A 13,378-nucleotide genomic window follows, 5' to 3' on the forward strand; every position below is an offset into this window, starting at 1 on the left:
CTGGCAAAATCAGTAGTTCAGTACAATGATATTTGACTTGATACATAAGCAATACAGACTTCACGTAATGCTACATGCTTCTCCATGCAAGAGTTGCTTAGTTTATTCACTCTTCACCCTTCGGCATGGACGCATGGACAAAAAAACAGAAAATAAACACATACGGCTGTGTACATAACTTTTTTTTTTGCAAACGGCTGTGTACATAACTGCATTCAAGCAACAGAGCAGGGGGTTATATATAATTTTTTTTAAAGATATATACACACATAGTTAATGATTCAAAGCAACAGAAGCCTAATTCTAAATGTTTGTCGCTTAGGATGGCTATGACATACTACCATGGGCAATATGGTACCAGTACCACCAAAAGAAGCTACAGCAGCTGCTGTTAACAAGTTGTTTCTGCCAAAATTGCTGCCGCACTAACTACATTTATAATCAAACTTTGGATTTGCCCTTTTCCTTTCCCTTTGCAGTATGAGTGAAGCGAGTCTTCTTTGCTTTCTTCTTCTTTCCATCACAACCACCATCTGAGTCGTCGTCACTACTATTGTCATGCTTGCCATTTGCTTTCTTCTGTGAACCTGACCCATATACATATTCCTTGACCTTCTGGCTGGTCCTCTCTTCTGTATGGTCAACGCCAGTCTTTGGTTTCCAAATGAAAATGGACCTGCATGGACAGAACCTTGTAAGAATGAAAAAGATCAAGATTTGGTAGGTATGCTGGGTAAATACAGATTGATTGGTCTACCTTGAGCTTCCTGTAGCCAGGATATCATCTTGAGGATGTAGCTTGTTCACCGGGCTGATAGTTGTTATGTCGGGGTCCATCACCTCAGCCAGAAGCTTCCCACTGCTGGTGTCTATGAAATCAATGGGATGTAGAGCAGCCCCATTGTAGTTTTCACTGATGTAACGACCAATAACTGCAACTGATTCTGAGTAATCCTGTAGAGAGTTACCATTCTATATCAGAATTACTCATGTAAATTGTTGCAACATGATCACAAAAAAATCTGGAAAAAAGAAAGAAGCAATCTATATCCAGAACTGAACCTTTGGATCCCACTCGGCTTTAAAGGGAGTTAAGTGGCGGTTGAAGTCATGGCTGTGCACGATTTCTCTACTTGGGGATTCCAGATTACCAAAAATATAATCCCATACACGAATTCGGTTGTCCTGACATGTTGTCAAGATCTTATTCCCACTCCGGGGAGAAAAATATCCGGAATTAACAACCCGGCCATGAGCAAGGCTGGCAAGGGAGGAGTTGGGCTCGAGTTTCCTTGTATCCCAAATACGGGCCTAACAGAGTGATGTGAAAATGTTATTTATCAGATAAAGAAAGGGATATGATGTACATATGCAGCGCAGAGCGTACTCACATAGTGATCATTTCCGCTGCTTAGAAGAATGTCAGGTTGAGCAGGGTTGCAATGGAGGCCAGTTACTTTGCTGCCCTTTTTATGTATAAGAATTGGTTGCCCAACTCTTGTCTTCGACCGTCTATCCAGTCTGCAAGAATAAGGCATAAGAAACACATACATAGCTCACAACAGATGCCAGATACTATGATATGTTGAAGAAATATATGGTATATGTCAAATATGACAATATGCAATGATATCCCCAAATCACATACGACAGTATACAGCAATGTGTCCAACTCAAATACAAACTCATCATTTATAACAAACTATTTGGAACCAAGCTAACAAATGCATGGAATAAATCATATTAACATCCAAGTCAACAGTTTCGAAGGAAGCTGCATACAGTGCATCTAAGGTATTAACTGATCTCACGGAAGATGTCAAACCGCCCCTAGGGATACTCACAAGTAAATAAAGCCAAAACTATCCGCCACCAAAAGAAGACTTTTTTCGGTGTTTAAGTCCATCCCGTATATCATGCGCCAAGTGTTCGGACCCTGTTGAGAGCAACAACCAGGGTTTATGAAATAAAGCGCAAAGTCAACGCAAATTTGCTCAGAATAGTGCAAACAAATGATTGTATAACTAGTTAACTACAACAAAATATGCATAACCTGCAAAAGAAGCGATGCATAAATATAAGATTAAATGCCTTTTGAGCTCAGCATTCTATATGAGCATGATGTGAAAGCAATGGGGAAAACTTACATTCCAACCATCTGGGTTGAGATTTAATAAGGGTGAGCCTAATCCAGTGTCCAAGTCTGTACAACTGATAGTCCCATCCGAGGAAGCTGTGTATAGCACTCCATCATTGGCAGCATCAACCCTGAATAAGACCACATCAAATTTCCATATTCCATCTTGAACAAAAGAACTGATAATAGCCATCAAGGAAAAGCTCTTACTTCATACTGTTCAGGATGCAGGAGTGCACAGAGTCATAAGTAATCTTCTCATGCAACTTAACATAATCCCAGATACCAAGTAGCCCTTTCTGTGTGGAAATAACACAAAAGGGATTATTACGCTTATATGTTCCTGCAATGCGACTATGTTCATACAGAATTAAGTGGATAACGAAGCCCAAATTGTGTGACTGCAATACCTTGTCTCCCGATAAAAGCACATTGTTTTTAGTTGGATGAAATTCCAAGCAAGTCACACGTCTTTGGTGAAATTTAATGTTCCCGCACTCCAATTGGTTGGGTACCAGAAACTGAGGCTTGACCTAAAATTAGGGAGAGAAACTTATTTTGGCATGAACGGTGCAAGCAAAAATAGTGATATAAAGTATTTCAACTGACGAGTATATGGAAAAAAGGAGAGCAATCATCGACTCACGCACCATGGGGATCTTGCCTTTCACTTGGCTCTGAAAGACGTAATCCAATGAAGTGTTTGTGTTCCTTCTAGGGGCTGGGATAACACCATGCTCCATTGCTACCCTATGTGGGCAAGTCAAGGTCGTATGACCTGCAAAGTGCAAATCATGAGAAAATCATGGCGTCAGCGACTCAGAAAGCCTCCATTGATGTCACTTTCATCTAAGGATGCATAATGCTAGCGGACTCCACATTTTATCTGGCACTCCCTCTGGTCCATAATAAGTGTCTCAGATTTAGTACAAAGTTGAACTAAGTCCGAGACACTTATTATGGATCGGAGGGAGTACAATTTTCAGCCAAATATCTCAAGTTCCAAATGCATATATACAAGTCATCATGGAACATCAAAGGAAACAGCTATTTGACACTCCTGTCTGAATACACGAGAAAATTAATATGTGACAGTTCATAAACACCAAACAATTTTTGTCCCTCTCATCAGAATAGAAGTGCAACATTCTTTCTGAAACCATCTGGAACAAGCAGTTGGTCTAAAATCCTGTGAACATGTGCACAAGAAAGTTCTGATTCATAAACCCGAGTTCTTGAACTACCACATTCTTACTACTTCACAAAGTACAAACAAACAGGCATAGTTAGAGATATCAGGACCTGGCATCTTGCATAGGAAGCAAGGCTTCATGGGGCAATCTATATACACTGCCCCCTTAAACCCTGCCTCATGCCCTGTCTTCTTGCAGACCTGCAACCAGACACGACAAAGCACACATCAGAACTGCACTAGAAGAACACCCACTGCAAACTTCAGGCAACATTAATGAAGTAAATCTTTCCAACAAAGAAGCTCGAAGAAATGATGCTGAGGTGGATAGGGAAGAAGGCAACTTAATTAGGCCTTTCCCTACAGAGACCCCAATATAAATGCTGAATGAAGCAGACATTTGCCCAGCAAACGCGAGGAAAGCGTCAGATTGTACCAAGGGGAAGCAACTGTCTTCTACCTCTAAACCACCAAAACACAGCAACATGCGCTTGCGATGGCAGCCGCTTCAGGGCCAAGGATAAGCCCAGAACCTCAGTATAATCGAACGCACGTAATAGCAAAATCGAGAGAAAGGCAGGCTAATAAGCTCAAAGAAGAAGAAATTAGGTGAAACCCCGGCGTCGGGCGGCCACTACCTTGCACACTTTCTTGAGGCTGATGGTAATCGGGCCCTTCCTCCCGTTCCTCCCCGCCGCCGGAGACGGAGACTCCACGGCCGCCGGCTCCTCCTCCTCGTCGGCGACGACTTGTCCGGGACCCTCCTCCTCTTCTTCTTCCTCCTCGTTGTCGTCGGAGGACGAGGACTCCACCTGCTGCTGTTCGTCATCGGAGGAGGACTCCTCGTCGCCGCGGCGGCGGCGGCTGTTGTGGACGAAGCGGGCGCGGGTCGCCATTGTGTGGGCCCAAGTGTCGGCTGGGATGGGCTTGGGCTGGGCGGCCTCGGGAGGCGGGAAGGTAAAAGGTGTGGTGTGGCGAGAGACGCGAAGGCGACGCGACGGGGAGACGAAGAAGCGGTTGCCTGGGAGAAAAAACCAGTCTTGCTTCCGATTTCCGAACAAGAAAGAACATGTCTCACATTTTAATTTTCGTTTTCTCTTGGTGCCTCTTTGATTTTAAAGGATCTTCTTTTTTAATACATATTTTATTGTCTTACTAGCCGAAATGTCCATGTGTTGCAACGGAACGAAATAAAATGAATTTTTTCTTCGGGTATTCCAGGGAGCATAACCAAGGAATTGTACTCCTAGATCTTTGTTCTCTTCGTTCATGTGATTGTTCAATTTGCAGTAGTTGTTACGTTTCATCTCTTCCAAAACGACCACCACGGGCGTCGTACTTGCGGTTCCCCGTCGTTGCCGGACGATCGAACAGAACCATAAAAGAGAAAAATTCAAAGGGCTGAGCAAATCATGGAAAGAATCATCACCATGGATAGTAAAGTGGAGAGGAAAATCCACTATGATCTAAGGACCGAGAACCAATCTACACAGCGAATCAAACCCATGCCATGAAGAATCCATCCTTGGTGAAAAAGAACCTTCAAGATAAATGAATAACCCATCCGTATATCCAACTTCTTTTGGCGGGGAACGACCCATGGACGGGGCGGCGGTCGCGCAGCAGGAGGTGGCCAAACATGCTGATTTTCCCATTTGTAAAACCAGGTTCCAAAGCACAGGCGAACGAACAAGCTGCATCCCAGACGATCCCAGTACCATAATATTTACAAATTTTCTCCAAACAAGAAATACCAAAACAAGACGTTTCTCAACTTTTCAATTCGAGCTGTTCTTCAGTTCAGACATCAGAAGGTCGGGCTGAGAATGTTGAGCAAGGAGACTCTAGTGTTGACCAGAGCTTGGAACACCTTCTCGCCGCTGCAATCGACGCTAGCGATGCACCGTTCCAGGTTCTCATGGAGTTCGAACACGGCCTTCCGCGTCTACTCCTCCGGCTTCATGCGGCCCTCGGGTCGAAGCTACACGGTGGATGACTCATTGCCATTGTTGTCGGCGCTGCTGTTACGTTTCCCTACCGACCAGTGCTTGGCGAGCGACATCCAGCGCATGAGGTCGGCCACCCACCATATGCTTTGTCTGGCTCTCGGCGCGTCCGACGAAGCAGCGATGAATCCTGAGCGGGACGTGAGCCAGCAAGGCGTGGAGGCGACGTCGACACGAGCGGCGGCGGCGTTGGAGAGCACGGACACGCCGGAGAAGAAGGCCGTGGAGGCGGAAGCAACGGCGACGGTCGAGTCTGCAACCGCCGCGGCAAGCGCCGGTCTCCGGCTGGAGGTCCTCGGGCAGCGCAACGGCGGCGAGACGTGGGAGGTCGCGCTCGGAGGCGGTAGGCGCTAGCACGGCGGGATGTGGCGGTGGTACGTGGGCGACAGCGCGGAGGGATGCAGCGACGGCGTCGCTCAAGCTTCAAGGGAGGGGAGACAGAGAGGACACACAGAGAGAAAGAAAATCTAGCAGGGGGGAAAACGGACGAAGCGGGGTGGGGCCACGCGAGCGGAGAGCGACGAAAAAGATGGAAAGTTTGATAGGCGACGAAACCGCACGGTGAAGGGAACGGTCCGTATTTTTTAGATAGGTATAGATATCTTTCTCTTCTTTGATAGACCCACATGTCATATTCTCTATTTTCTTGGTACCCGTGTAGTACTGGTTACTTGTACAAATAACCACTACTTACTTGTGATACTCATCCCTCCTCCATATTGGTTAACATTTTCTTGGTACCCGCGTAGTACCCATTGTTGAAGATGCCCTAATCATTTGAATTTTGTCCGACGCGTATCGATTGATTCAAAGAATTGCAAATCATGGAAATGTTTCATTATCTATTTTGAGCTAGATTTATAGAAAAAACATACATCTTGTTGTTTTTGTGAAAAAAATACATCTACTCCCTCCGTCTCATATTAAATGACTTAAATTTGCCCAAATATGAATGTATATATGCCTAAAAACGTTTAGATACATGTAATAGAAAGTCACTTAATATGAGACGGAGGGAGTAGTTTACTCTAAGCTTGTTGCAAGAATAAAACATTCACGAAAAGTCGGAAAGTAAATTTTTGCTCCACGTGGACACACTTTTCCCATCCGCATTTTAGAGTCTTGTTTGTTTGTGTGTGTCGTAAAAATAGGTCCACATGTCATCACTTACGATACAAGTCCCAACCACCTTAAAAACTCAGACGCATCATAGGAAACTCAAATTATTCGGACACATTTCTACACCAGTAAGATTCATCCATATTACCAGCCATGTCTATTTGTATGGATATTCTCGTAAAAAATCTTTGAAATAATGAAATACTTAAACTCGATAGATGTGGTGCTACCCACGCGCATCTATGCTAATACGTGACTTCATGCATGGTGTTATCTTATCCATGTTGATATCCTACATGCACTGGCAGAGCTACGAAGTCTCTTGTATTATTTAGCAGTGATCTTAACATAAATGCTAATTAGATTGGTTTATCCTCTATATCTAAATAGAGGCAACCCACTAACCTATTTCTTTTAACATGCAGCCTATCCACATCAGCAACCAATCATGTCAACAATTTGACATGTCAAGCATCCCAATTTTTGGTGGACTAGCTCTTCCTCTTTTTTTCCTTTTTCCCCTGGACCTTCGACCGATCGCCTACTGAGCCCATCACGCCTGATGCTTCGTTCGCTTCGTCGTTGTTACTCCATATCAAATCACATGTCCGTCCGTTCACCTCATAACCGTTAATGTCAAATGGCATGTCCATCCGTTCCCCTTGAGTTCCAGCTTCAATTTCCCATTCAATACGAGTCCTGTGACTTCTCCACTTCCTCTTCTTTCTCCTCACCACATCCTATATATCTCCAAGAATTTCAGTGCGAATCTGGAAGCCACCACAGATCAACAAAAAAAAAGATCGACGTCACAGATCAATAGAAAACTGAAAAGAAAAAACCTGGCATCACAGCATCAAGAACTGAGCAGGAGGATGCAGACGGCGACGCACGGTGGCGGGCTGGAGGCGCCATGCGGGGGCGGGCGAGGTGGGGCGGAGCACGGTGATGAGCGAGCCGGAGACGGTGCGCGGTCGCGGGCGGGCGGAGGCGCTGTGGCAGGCGCTGGCGGCGCACCGACTATAAGGGTTTAGGAGTTTCTGGTTGGGGTGAGGAATCAGAGGGCGATTGGTATAAGAATCAGGTATCGGTACGTATAGGGGGATTGGGGGGTACGAGATGGGCCTTTTTCAGAGATGGGCCTGCTAGATGGAGTAGGTATCAGGGGGATTTCGGTTCAGGTTTTTTTGGATGGGCTGCTCGAGACATACCAACGATCTATGATCATGTTTCAACACTACCTAGCCAGCACAACGATAAGAAAGGTGGAAATAGAAAAAAGAAAATCCTCTTTTCTTATTTCTCATGTTGTGTTTACAGTACAAATCATCTTCATCAAATAATGTATTATATAATACACTCTTCATATTATTTTAGTATGTCTCCTAAATCGCGAATCAAAATATCAGGTCCGCGAACTACAGACAGGCCGGCTCCGTCAATGCATTTTATTTTTTTCTCTCCTTTTTCCTTGCATGCCATCAATGGAAGAGGAAGGGAAGGTTCCTCGGCCACCTTGCCGTTTCTGGAAAAAGACAAGATTTGAATAAACCATTAACTGAAAGTTTGAAAGAAAATTTTTGGCGCCATGTAGGACGTCTCCAATGTGGTTAGAATCCAGGTCTCAAGGAAAGAAGAAATAATTATGACCCACCCTTATACGTTGTGAGAGCGATCTTAAAGAAAAATTCTCAGAATTCACTCTTAACACTATGACTAGGCCAAAAAAAAATACAATATTCAAACACTAAAACTATCTATGAAATTTGGGTTACATCTAAAAAGATATTGTAGGTGGGGTCCATCTTAAAATCCAAACTACTACTAGGTTTTAAACATTGTAAATTTTCTAGGAAGGTGTAACCCATCTGATGATTTAGTTGGGAAATAAGAAGTTCTTACCGTTTTCCTATCTTATGCTTTGGTTCGGAGTCTTGTTTGGGGGTAAGACCACCTGGAAGATTCAGAAGCAATTTAAAAGAAACTCAAAATGTGGGTTAAAGCGGTGAAATTAGGCCAATTGCATTCTACGACGACCGTGTACTTATAAACAGAGGAAGTACTAGTACATCTAGAACATCTTATACTGTAGGAGTGTTTTCAAAATAGCTCTGAGTATCTTCCATAAACTACGGTACTTTTTAACAAAGGTCCAGGTTCATCCCCACAGATTCAAATTGCCAAGACAGATTAACAGGTAGATTCAAGATGCCTTCACATCACTGTCACCACATTTACTGCCTCCTCCAAGCACTTCCTAAACACACACAGGGGTCCAGGTCCAGTCACACTCACTCCTCCCCACCAGTGGAGTACATTTCTCAAAACCCAGATGAATTCAAACCTCAAGTTAATTATACTAACAGGAGTACTAGTACAGCTCTTTTAATTAGTCCCCACCCAGACCCAATTCAAACTTCATCCCAAAGCCAGAGCCTTTGTCCTGCTTCTCTCCTCTCTCGTCGCCGTTTGCTTCACTCTCACTGCTCTTGCTTCCGTTGCTGCTGCTGCTCACGGGCGCAGGCTAGGCTAGCCCACCCAACCCACTGACTTGCTCGCGCGCTAGATCTCCCCTTGAAACCCTAGCCAGACAGCAGGCCCTGCAATGCCGGCGGAGTGAGGCGGCGAGTGGATCGACCGATGCATCGGGTGGCCGCCGCGATGGGGGACGGCGGCGGCGGCGAGGGGAGGGGGAGGACGCTAGGGGCGGTCATCAAGGAGAAGGACGACGAGCTGGCGCTGTTCCTCGAGATGCGCCGCCGCGACAAGGAGCGCGGCGCCGCCGAGCTGCTGCTCTCCGGCGACGGCGCCGACGCGGCCGGGGACGGGCTACTGCTGCTCGACCCTCCCCCTCAGCCGCCGCCGCCGCCGCCACCCGCCGGTAAGACAAGAGCTCCGAGCTTTCTTTTCGGACCTGTCCGTTTTTGTTTTCGATTCGGCTCGTGCTTTTGGGCGAAAACCCTAGCTTAACCCTCGTCTGGGTTTAATGGGGCGGCAGAACCCAAGGCTGCGCCGGCGGCGTACAGGATGGGCGGCGGATTCAGGAGGGCGCCCGGCGGAGCTGACGACTTCCTCAATTCGGACGCCGGGGACAAAAACGATTACGACTGGTCTGTGCTCCCGCTGCATTTCACTGTATCGTCTGATAAATTTGTGCTCTTTTTTTTTCTTTTATATCTCGGGCAATATGAGCAATCGGGCTTTCCGATTTTGAATTTAACTTTGCGGCAAAGTTTGAGCTCTCAGTTTCATCAGGAGTGAAAAAAAGTCCTTACTTGGTAGGGGTTTCTGAACCTTACTATTTGAGGGATTCTGTTTTAGGTGGTCTCAGTTGAGGCCCCATTCTTCAATTGGCAACTACATTAATGTAGGACCATACTTCAAATTTGTATGTAGTTTCGCGTGCAGAGTTCTAGAATATATTCGGGGTTGCAGCAAGTTGTGCTTTCAGCTTCTGTTGCGGCCATTTCCCTGCCAAATTTAATGCAAAGCGATAAAGTTTGGCTTTTTGCGTAACTTTAGTGGTTGTTAGAATTTAGCTGTTGTTGCTGGAAAAGTTGGGTCTTAGGTGGTTGTTGGAGGTAACAGTTGGCTCCCTTGTTGACCCTGCCTTCTGCTTCTTTCTTTGATTGATTGCAATTACTTAATTCGTTGTAATCAAGTTGTGCTCTTTCCTTGAAGTTGTTGCGCTTTAGGGCTCTCAATCTGCATGGAGATGTGACTGTTAGATCTTCCAGATGTGTATTTGATTGGTGTGGTTTGATATAGAATTATAAATCATATAATGATACCTTAGCCCCCTACAAGCTACTTATCTTAGCCCTAGTTAATATGAAGTGTATTTGGACTTTGGTCGCTGTGGTTTGCCTTGTTTGCTAAATTTCTGTCCTAGTATCAGCTCAATCATTTAGTGTGTCAGTAGGTATGTGAGCGTTAGGTCTGTCAGCATAGGCAGCCATGTTAACTTTTCAATCATATTCTTTTTGTCAAGAGGACTATTGGATTGCTTGGTGGTGCTTGGTTGGTTGGTGGCAGACTGGCACGTGGGCTATGGAACAAGTTCACATGATATTTGTCTTGGTTGGCTACTTGACTTTGTAGGCATGACATTACTTAGTGATTACTGAAATGCGTTAGCACGAGTGATGAAATGGATTTGAGCGCGCACTTTTTATTTCAGCTACTCAGTGTTGGTGCATGAATTTCATCATAAACACTGCCAGCGCAATGAGATTTTATTACTTCATATCGATATTTATTTGTAAGTTAATCAAACAACATAGGACGGTTTTTGTTGTCTTCACGGACCCGTCTAACATGTTACAAATGATCGTTTTTTTGCTCGCCTCTTTCAGTTTTCAACTTCCAAGTTCATTCTGCTGCACCATACATTTTATTTGGAGGCCATAGCTGGGCTGCACTTTCAAATTATTTATTTAACCTCTGCCACGATGAACTTGTTTGCTTTCAGGCTTCTCACTCCACCTGGAACTCCACTATTCCCATCTCATGAAGCTGCACCAAAAAGGTCTCCAGTAAGCCAAACTGGAACACCAAAGACTCGCCAAGCCGCCTTAAAATCAAGGGTGAGCCACTTGAACATGAACATTATTTGGTTTCTTCGCGAGTAGTACCTAGCATGTCGAATACTTTTTATTATCCCCACATAATTTAACAAAATTTCCTCTCATGGTAGATATAAAGTGACATGAGCTTTGAACCTGTAAACCACTTTATAGTCTACTAGTTGATTTCTTCACTGTATCATTTCGAATTTTCAAAGATGATCAGACAAGCTCTCAATAAATAATCCGTTGTCTGCTAACTGAAGCTTTCAAAGATGACCAGACAAGTTCTCAAAGATAGTACTTTTGATACATTTGTAATGTATTTGACTGAAGCTTTTTACCTGTCTATATATTAGATGGTTTAGTAATAAATCCTCTATAGTGTTGGCAATTAATTGTTTCTATTGTTAGAAGTCCTCTTAAGAATCTAGTTTTGGGGTTACTGCTTTCTGTCAGTGTGATAGGTGCTCATATCATAAGCATTATGGTGTTCGATCTTCATTAACTTTCTTTCTATCTGCTCTTGCATGGTATTTTAGTTGGCCAATCATCAAGATCCTCCAGCAAGAACCACACTTCCTTTGAGAACAGCATCATCGAACAGCTTGAACTCAGCTGTGACAACTCGTCGTCCGTCATCATCTGGAGGGCTTACGTCTAATTCATCTAGGCCTTCAACACCAACTGGACGTGCTGCATTGACCACTACCTCCAAAGTTTCACGACCTTCAGCTCCCAATTCTCGGGCAACTCTGCCTGCAAAGACTGGACCTACTGCCCCAAGATCTTCGACGCCCACTTCCAGGTCAACACTTCCTTCAGCAAGGTCAACAACCCCTACGTCAAGGACCTCTGGCCCTGCTACCAGGACATCGGTTCCTTCAGGCAGAGCATCAGCACCTGCTAGCCGATCATCAACACCTACTTCAAGATCATCGATACCTGCTACTAGGTCAACCACACCATTGTCCAGGCCATCCTTACCAGCACAGAGCAATCCTGCATCAAGGTCATCAACTCCAACAAGACGATCTTCTGCCCCTTCTGCCCTGCATGGGAACTTGCCAGGACCAGTTCGACCTTCCTCAGTCTCAAGATCAGGATCTACAGTATCCAAAAGTTCTGCACCGGCAGCGGCAACAATAGCGCCACCATCTTCAAGGGGTAGCTCACCTACTGTCAAATCAAGATCATGGAAACCATCTGAAATGCCAGGCTTCTCACTTGATGCGCCTCCAAATCTGAGGACGTCGTTGCCAGAGAGACCAACCTCTGCTACTCGAGGTAGACCAGGAGCACCTAGTTCTAGATCTTCCTCTGTGGAGCCTGGTCCAGCTGCTCGACCAAAACGTCAGTCTTGCTCTCCTTCAAGAGGGAGGACTTCAAACGGCAGCGTGCCTTCAGGGAGTTCCATGCCGGCAGTGAGAAGATCACATCTTAATGGAGGTGACAGTGTGAACCCAGTTCAAATGGGTAATAAGATGGTTGAGAGGGTAGTGAACATGAGAAGACTAGTTCCTCCAAAACATGATGATCAAAGATCCAGCCTCAATAGTCTATCTGGAAAATCATTAAATTCTCCAGATAGCTCTGGTTTTGGTAGGTCATTGTCCAAAAAGTCATTGGACATGGCACTTCGGCACATGGTAATAATTTTTTCCCCTCAGTTTAGTAAACACACAAATTTCTTTATTTACTTAAATTAAACATGAGGTGTAATATTGTTCACAGGACATACGCCGCAGCATACCGAACAATTTACGGCCTCTTATGACGAGCATTCCAGCGTCATCTGTGCACAGCGCTCGGTCGGGATCCACAAGGGGCAGGCCAATGAGTGTTTCAGACTCCCCTCTTGCAACAAGCAGCAATGCCAGCTCCGAGCCGAGCGTCAACAACAACCTGATGTGCTTTGACAGTATCGACATTGACGATGAGCTGTGCAGCGATAGAGCAGGACAGTATGGGCGGTGATTTGCCACTTTGCTAGTAAAGAGTTCTGACTGTGATGAATATTCATGACCACTGAATATTCAGAGCGGCTGCATAGAAGATCATCTCCAAGATGACCTGATGAGCTCTATTCTCATATGTAGGTTATTTGAGTGTCTAATATTTATCCATTCATGTTATGTGGGAGCTGCTCCATGCCTGACTATCATCTGGACCTTATATGTTATTGATAAGAATCTGTCTTTTTTTTCTGTTCCTTCTTCGACCAGTTCACTACGAGCAATTCGTGCTACATGCTGGTAGCAAAGCATTTCCCTCTGGATGATCTGTGTGATTTGTTGTACCAGCAATGTAAATTAGTTAGCTTTTTCTTGGGAGTATATGATTTTGGAGTTCCAGTTAT

General features: G+C 44.9%; 2 protein-coding genes across 2 annotated transcripts; one reads left to right on the forward strand and one right to left on the reverse strand.

The window, feature by feature from the left end:
• Positions 1 to 167: 167 nt before the first annotated feature.
• On the reverse strand, positions 168 to 4,369 carry LOC100842647 (DNA damage-binding protein 2). The gene is made up of 11 exons (XM_003568345.4): positions 3,968 to 4,369; positions 3,440 to 3,530; positions 2,788 to 2,915; positions 2,548 to 2,670; positions 2,348 to 2,436; positions 2,148 to 2,268; positions 1,845 to 1,936; positions 1,392 to 1,521; positions 1,063 to 1,311; positions 758 to 954; positions 168 to 676 (listed from the first exon to the last, which is right to left on the reverse strand). The coding sequence occupies exons 1-11, from the start codon at positions 4,223 to 4,225 to the stop codon at positions 442 to 444; spliced, it is 1,713 nt and encodes a 570-aa protein (XP_003568393.1). The 5' UTR covers positions 4,226 to 4,369; the 3' UTR covers positions 168 to 441.
• Positions 4,370 to 8,833: 4,464 nt separating this feature from the next.
• On the forward strand, positions 8,834 to 13,251 carry LOC100846200 (nascent polypeptide-associated complex subunit alpha, muscle-specific form). Its single transcript, XM_003568356.4, has 5 exons — positions 8,834 to 9,335; positions 9,453 to 9,564; positions 10,926 to 11,040; positions 11,562 to 12,668; positions 12,754 to 13,251. Exons 1-5 carry the CDS (start codon positions 9,095 to 9,097, stop codon positions 12,994 to 12,996), a joined length of 1,818 nt encoding a protein of 605 aa, XP_003568404.1. The 5' UTR covers positions 8,834 to 9,094; the 3' UTR covers positions 12,997 to 13,251.
• The last annotated feature ends 127 nt before the right edge of the window (positions 13,252 to 13,378 follow it).

Source organism: Brachypodium distachyon, chromosome 2, assembly GCF_000005505.3.
Source record: "Brachypodium distachyon strain Bd21 chromosome 2, Brachypodium_distachyon_v3.0, whole genome shotgun sequence".
Lineage (NCBI taxonomy): Eukaryota > Viridiplantae > Streptophyta > Magnoliopsida > Poales > Poaceae > Brachypodium > Brachypodium distachyon.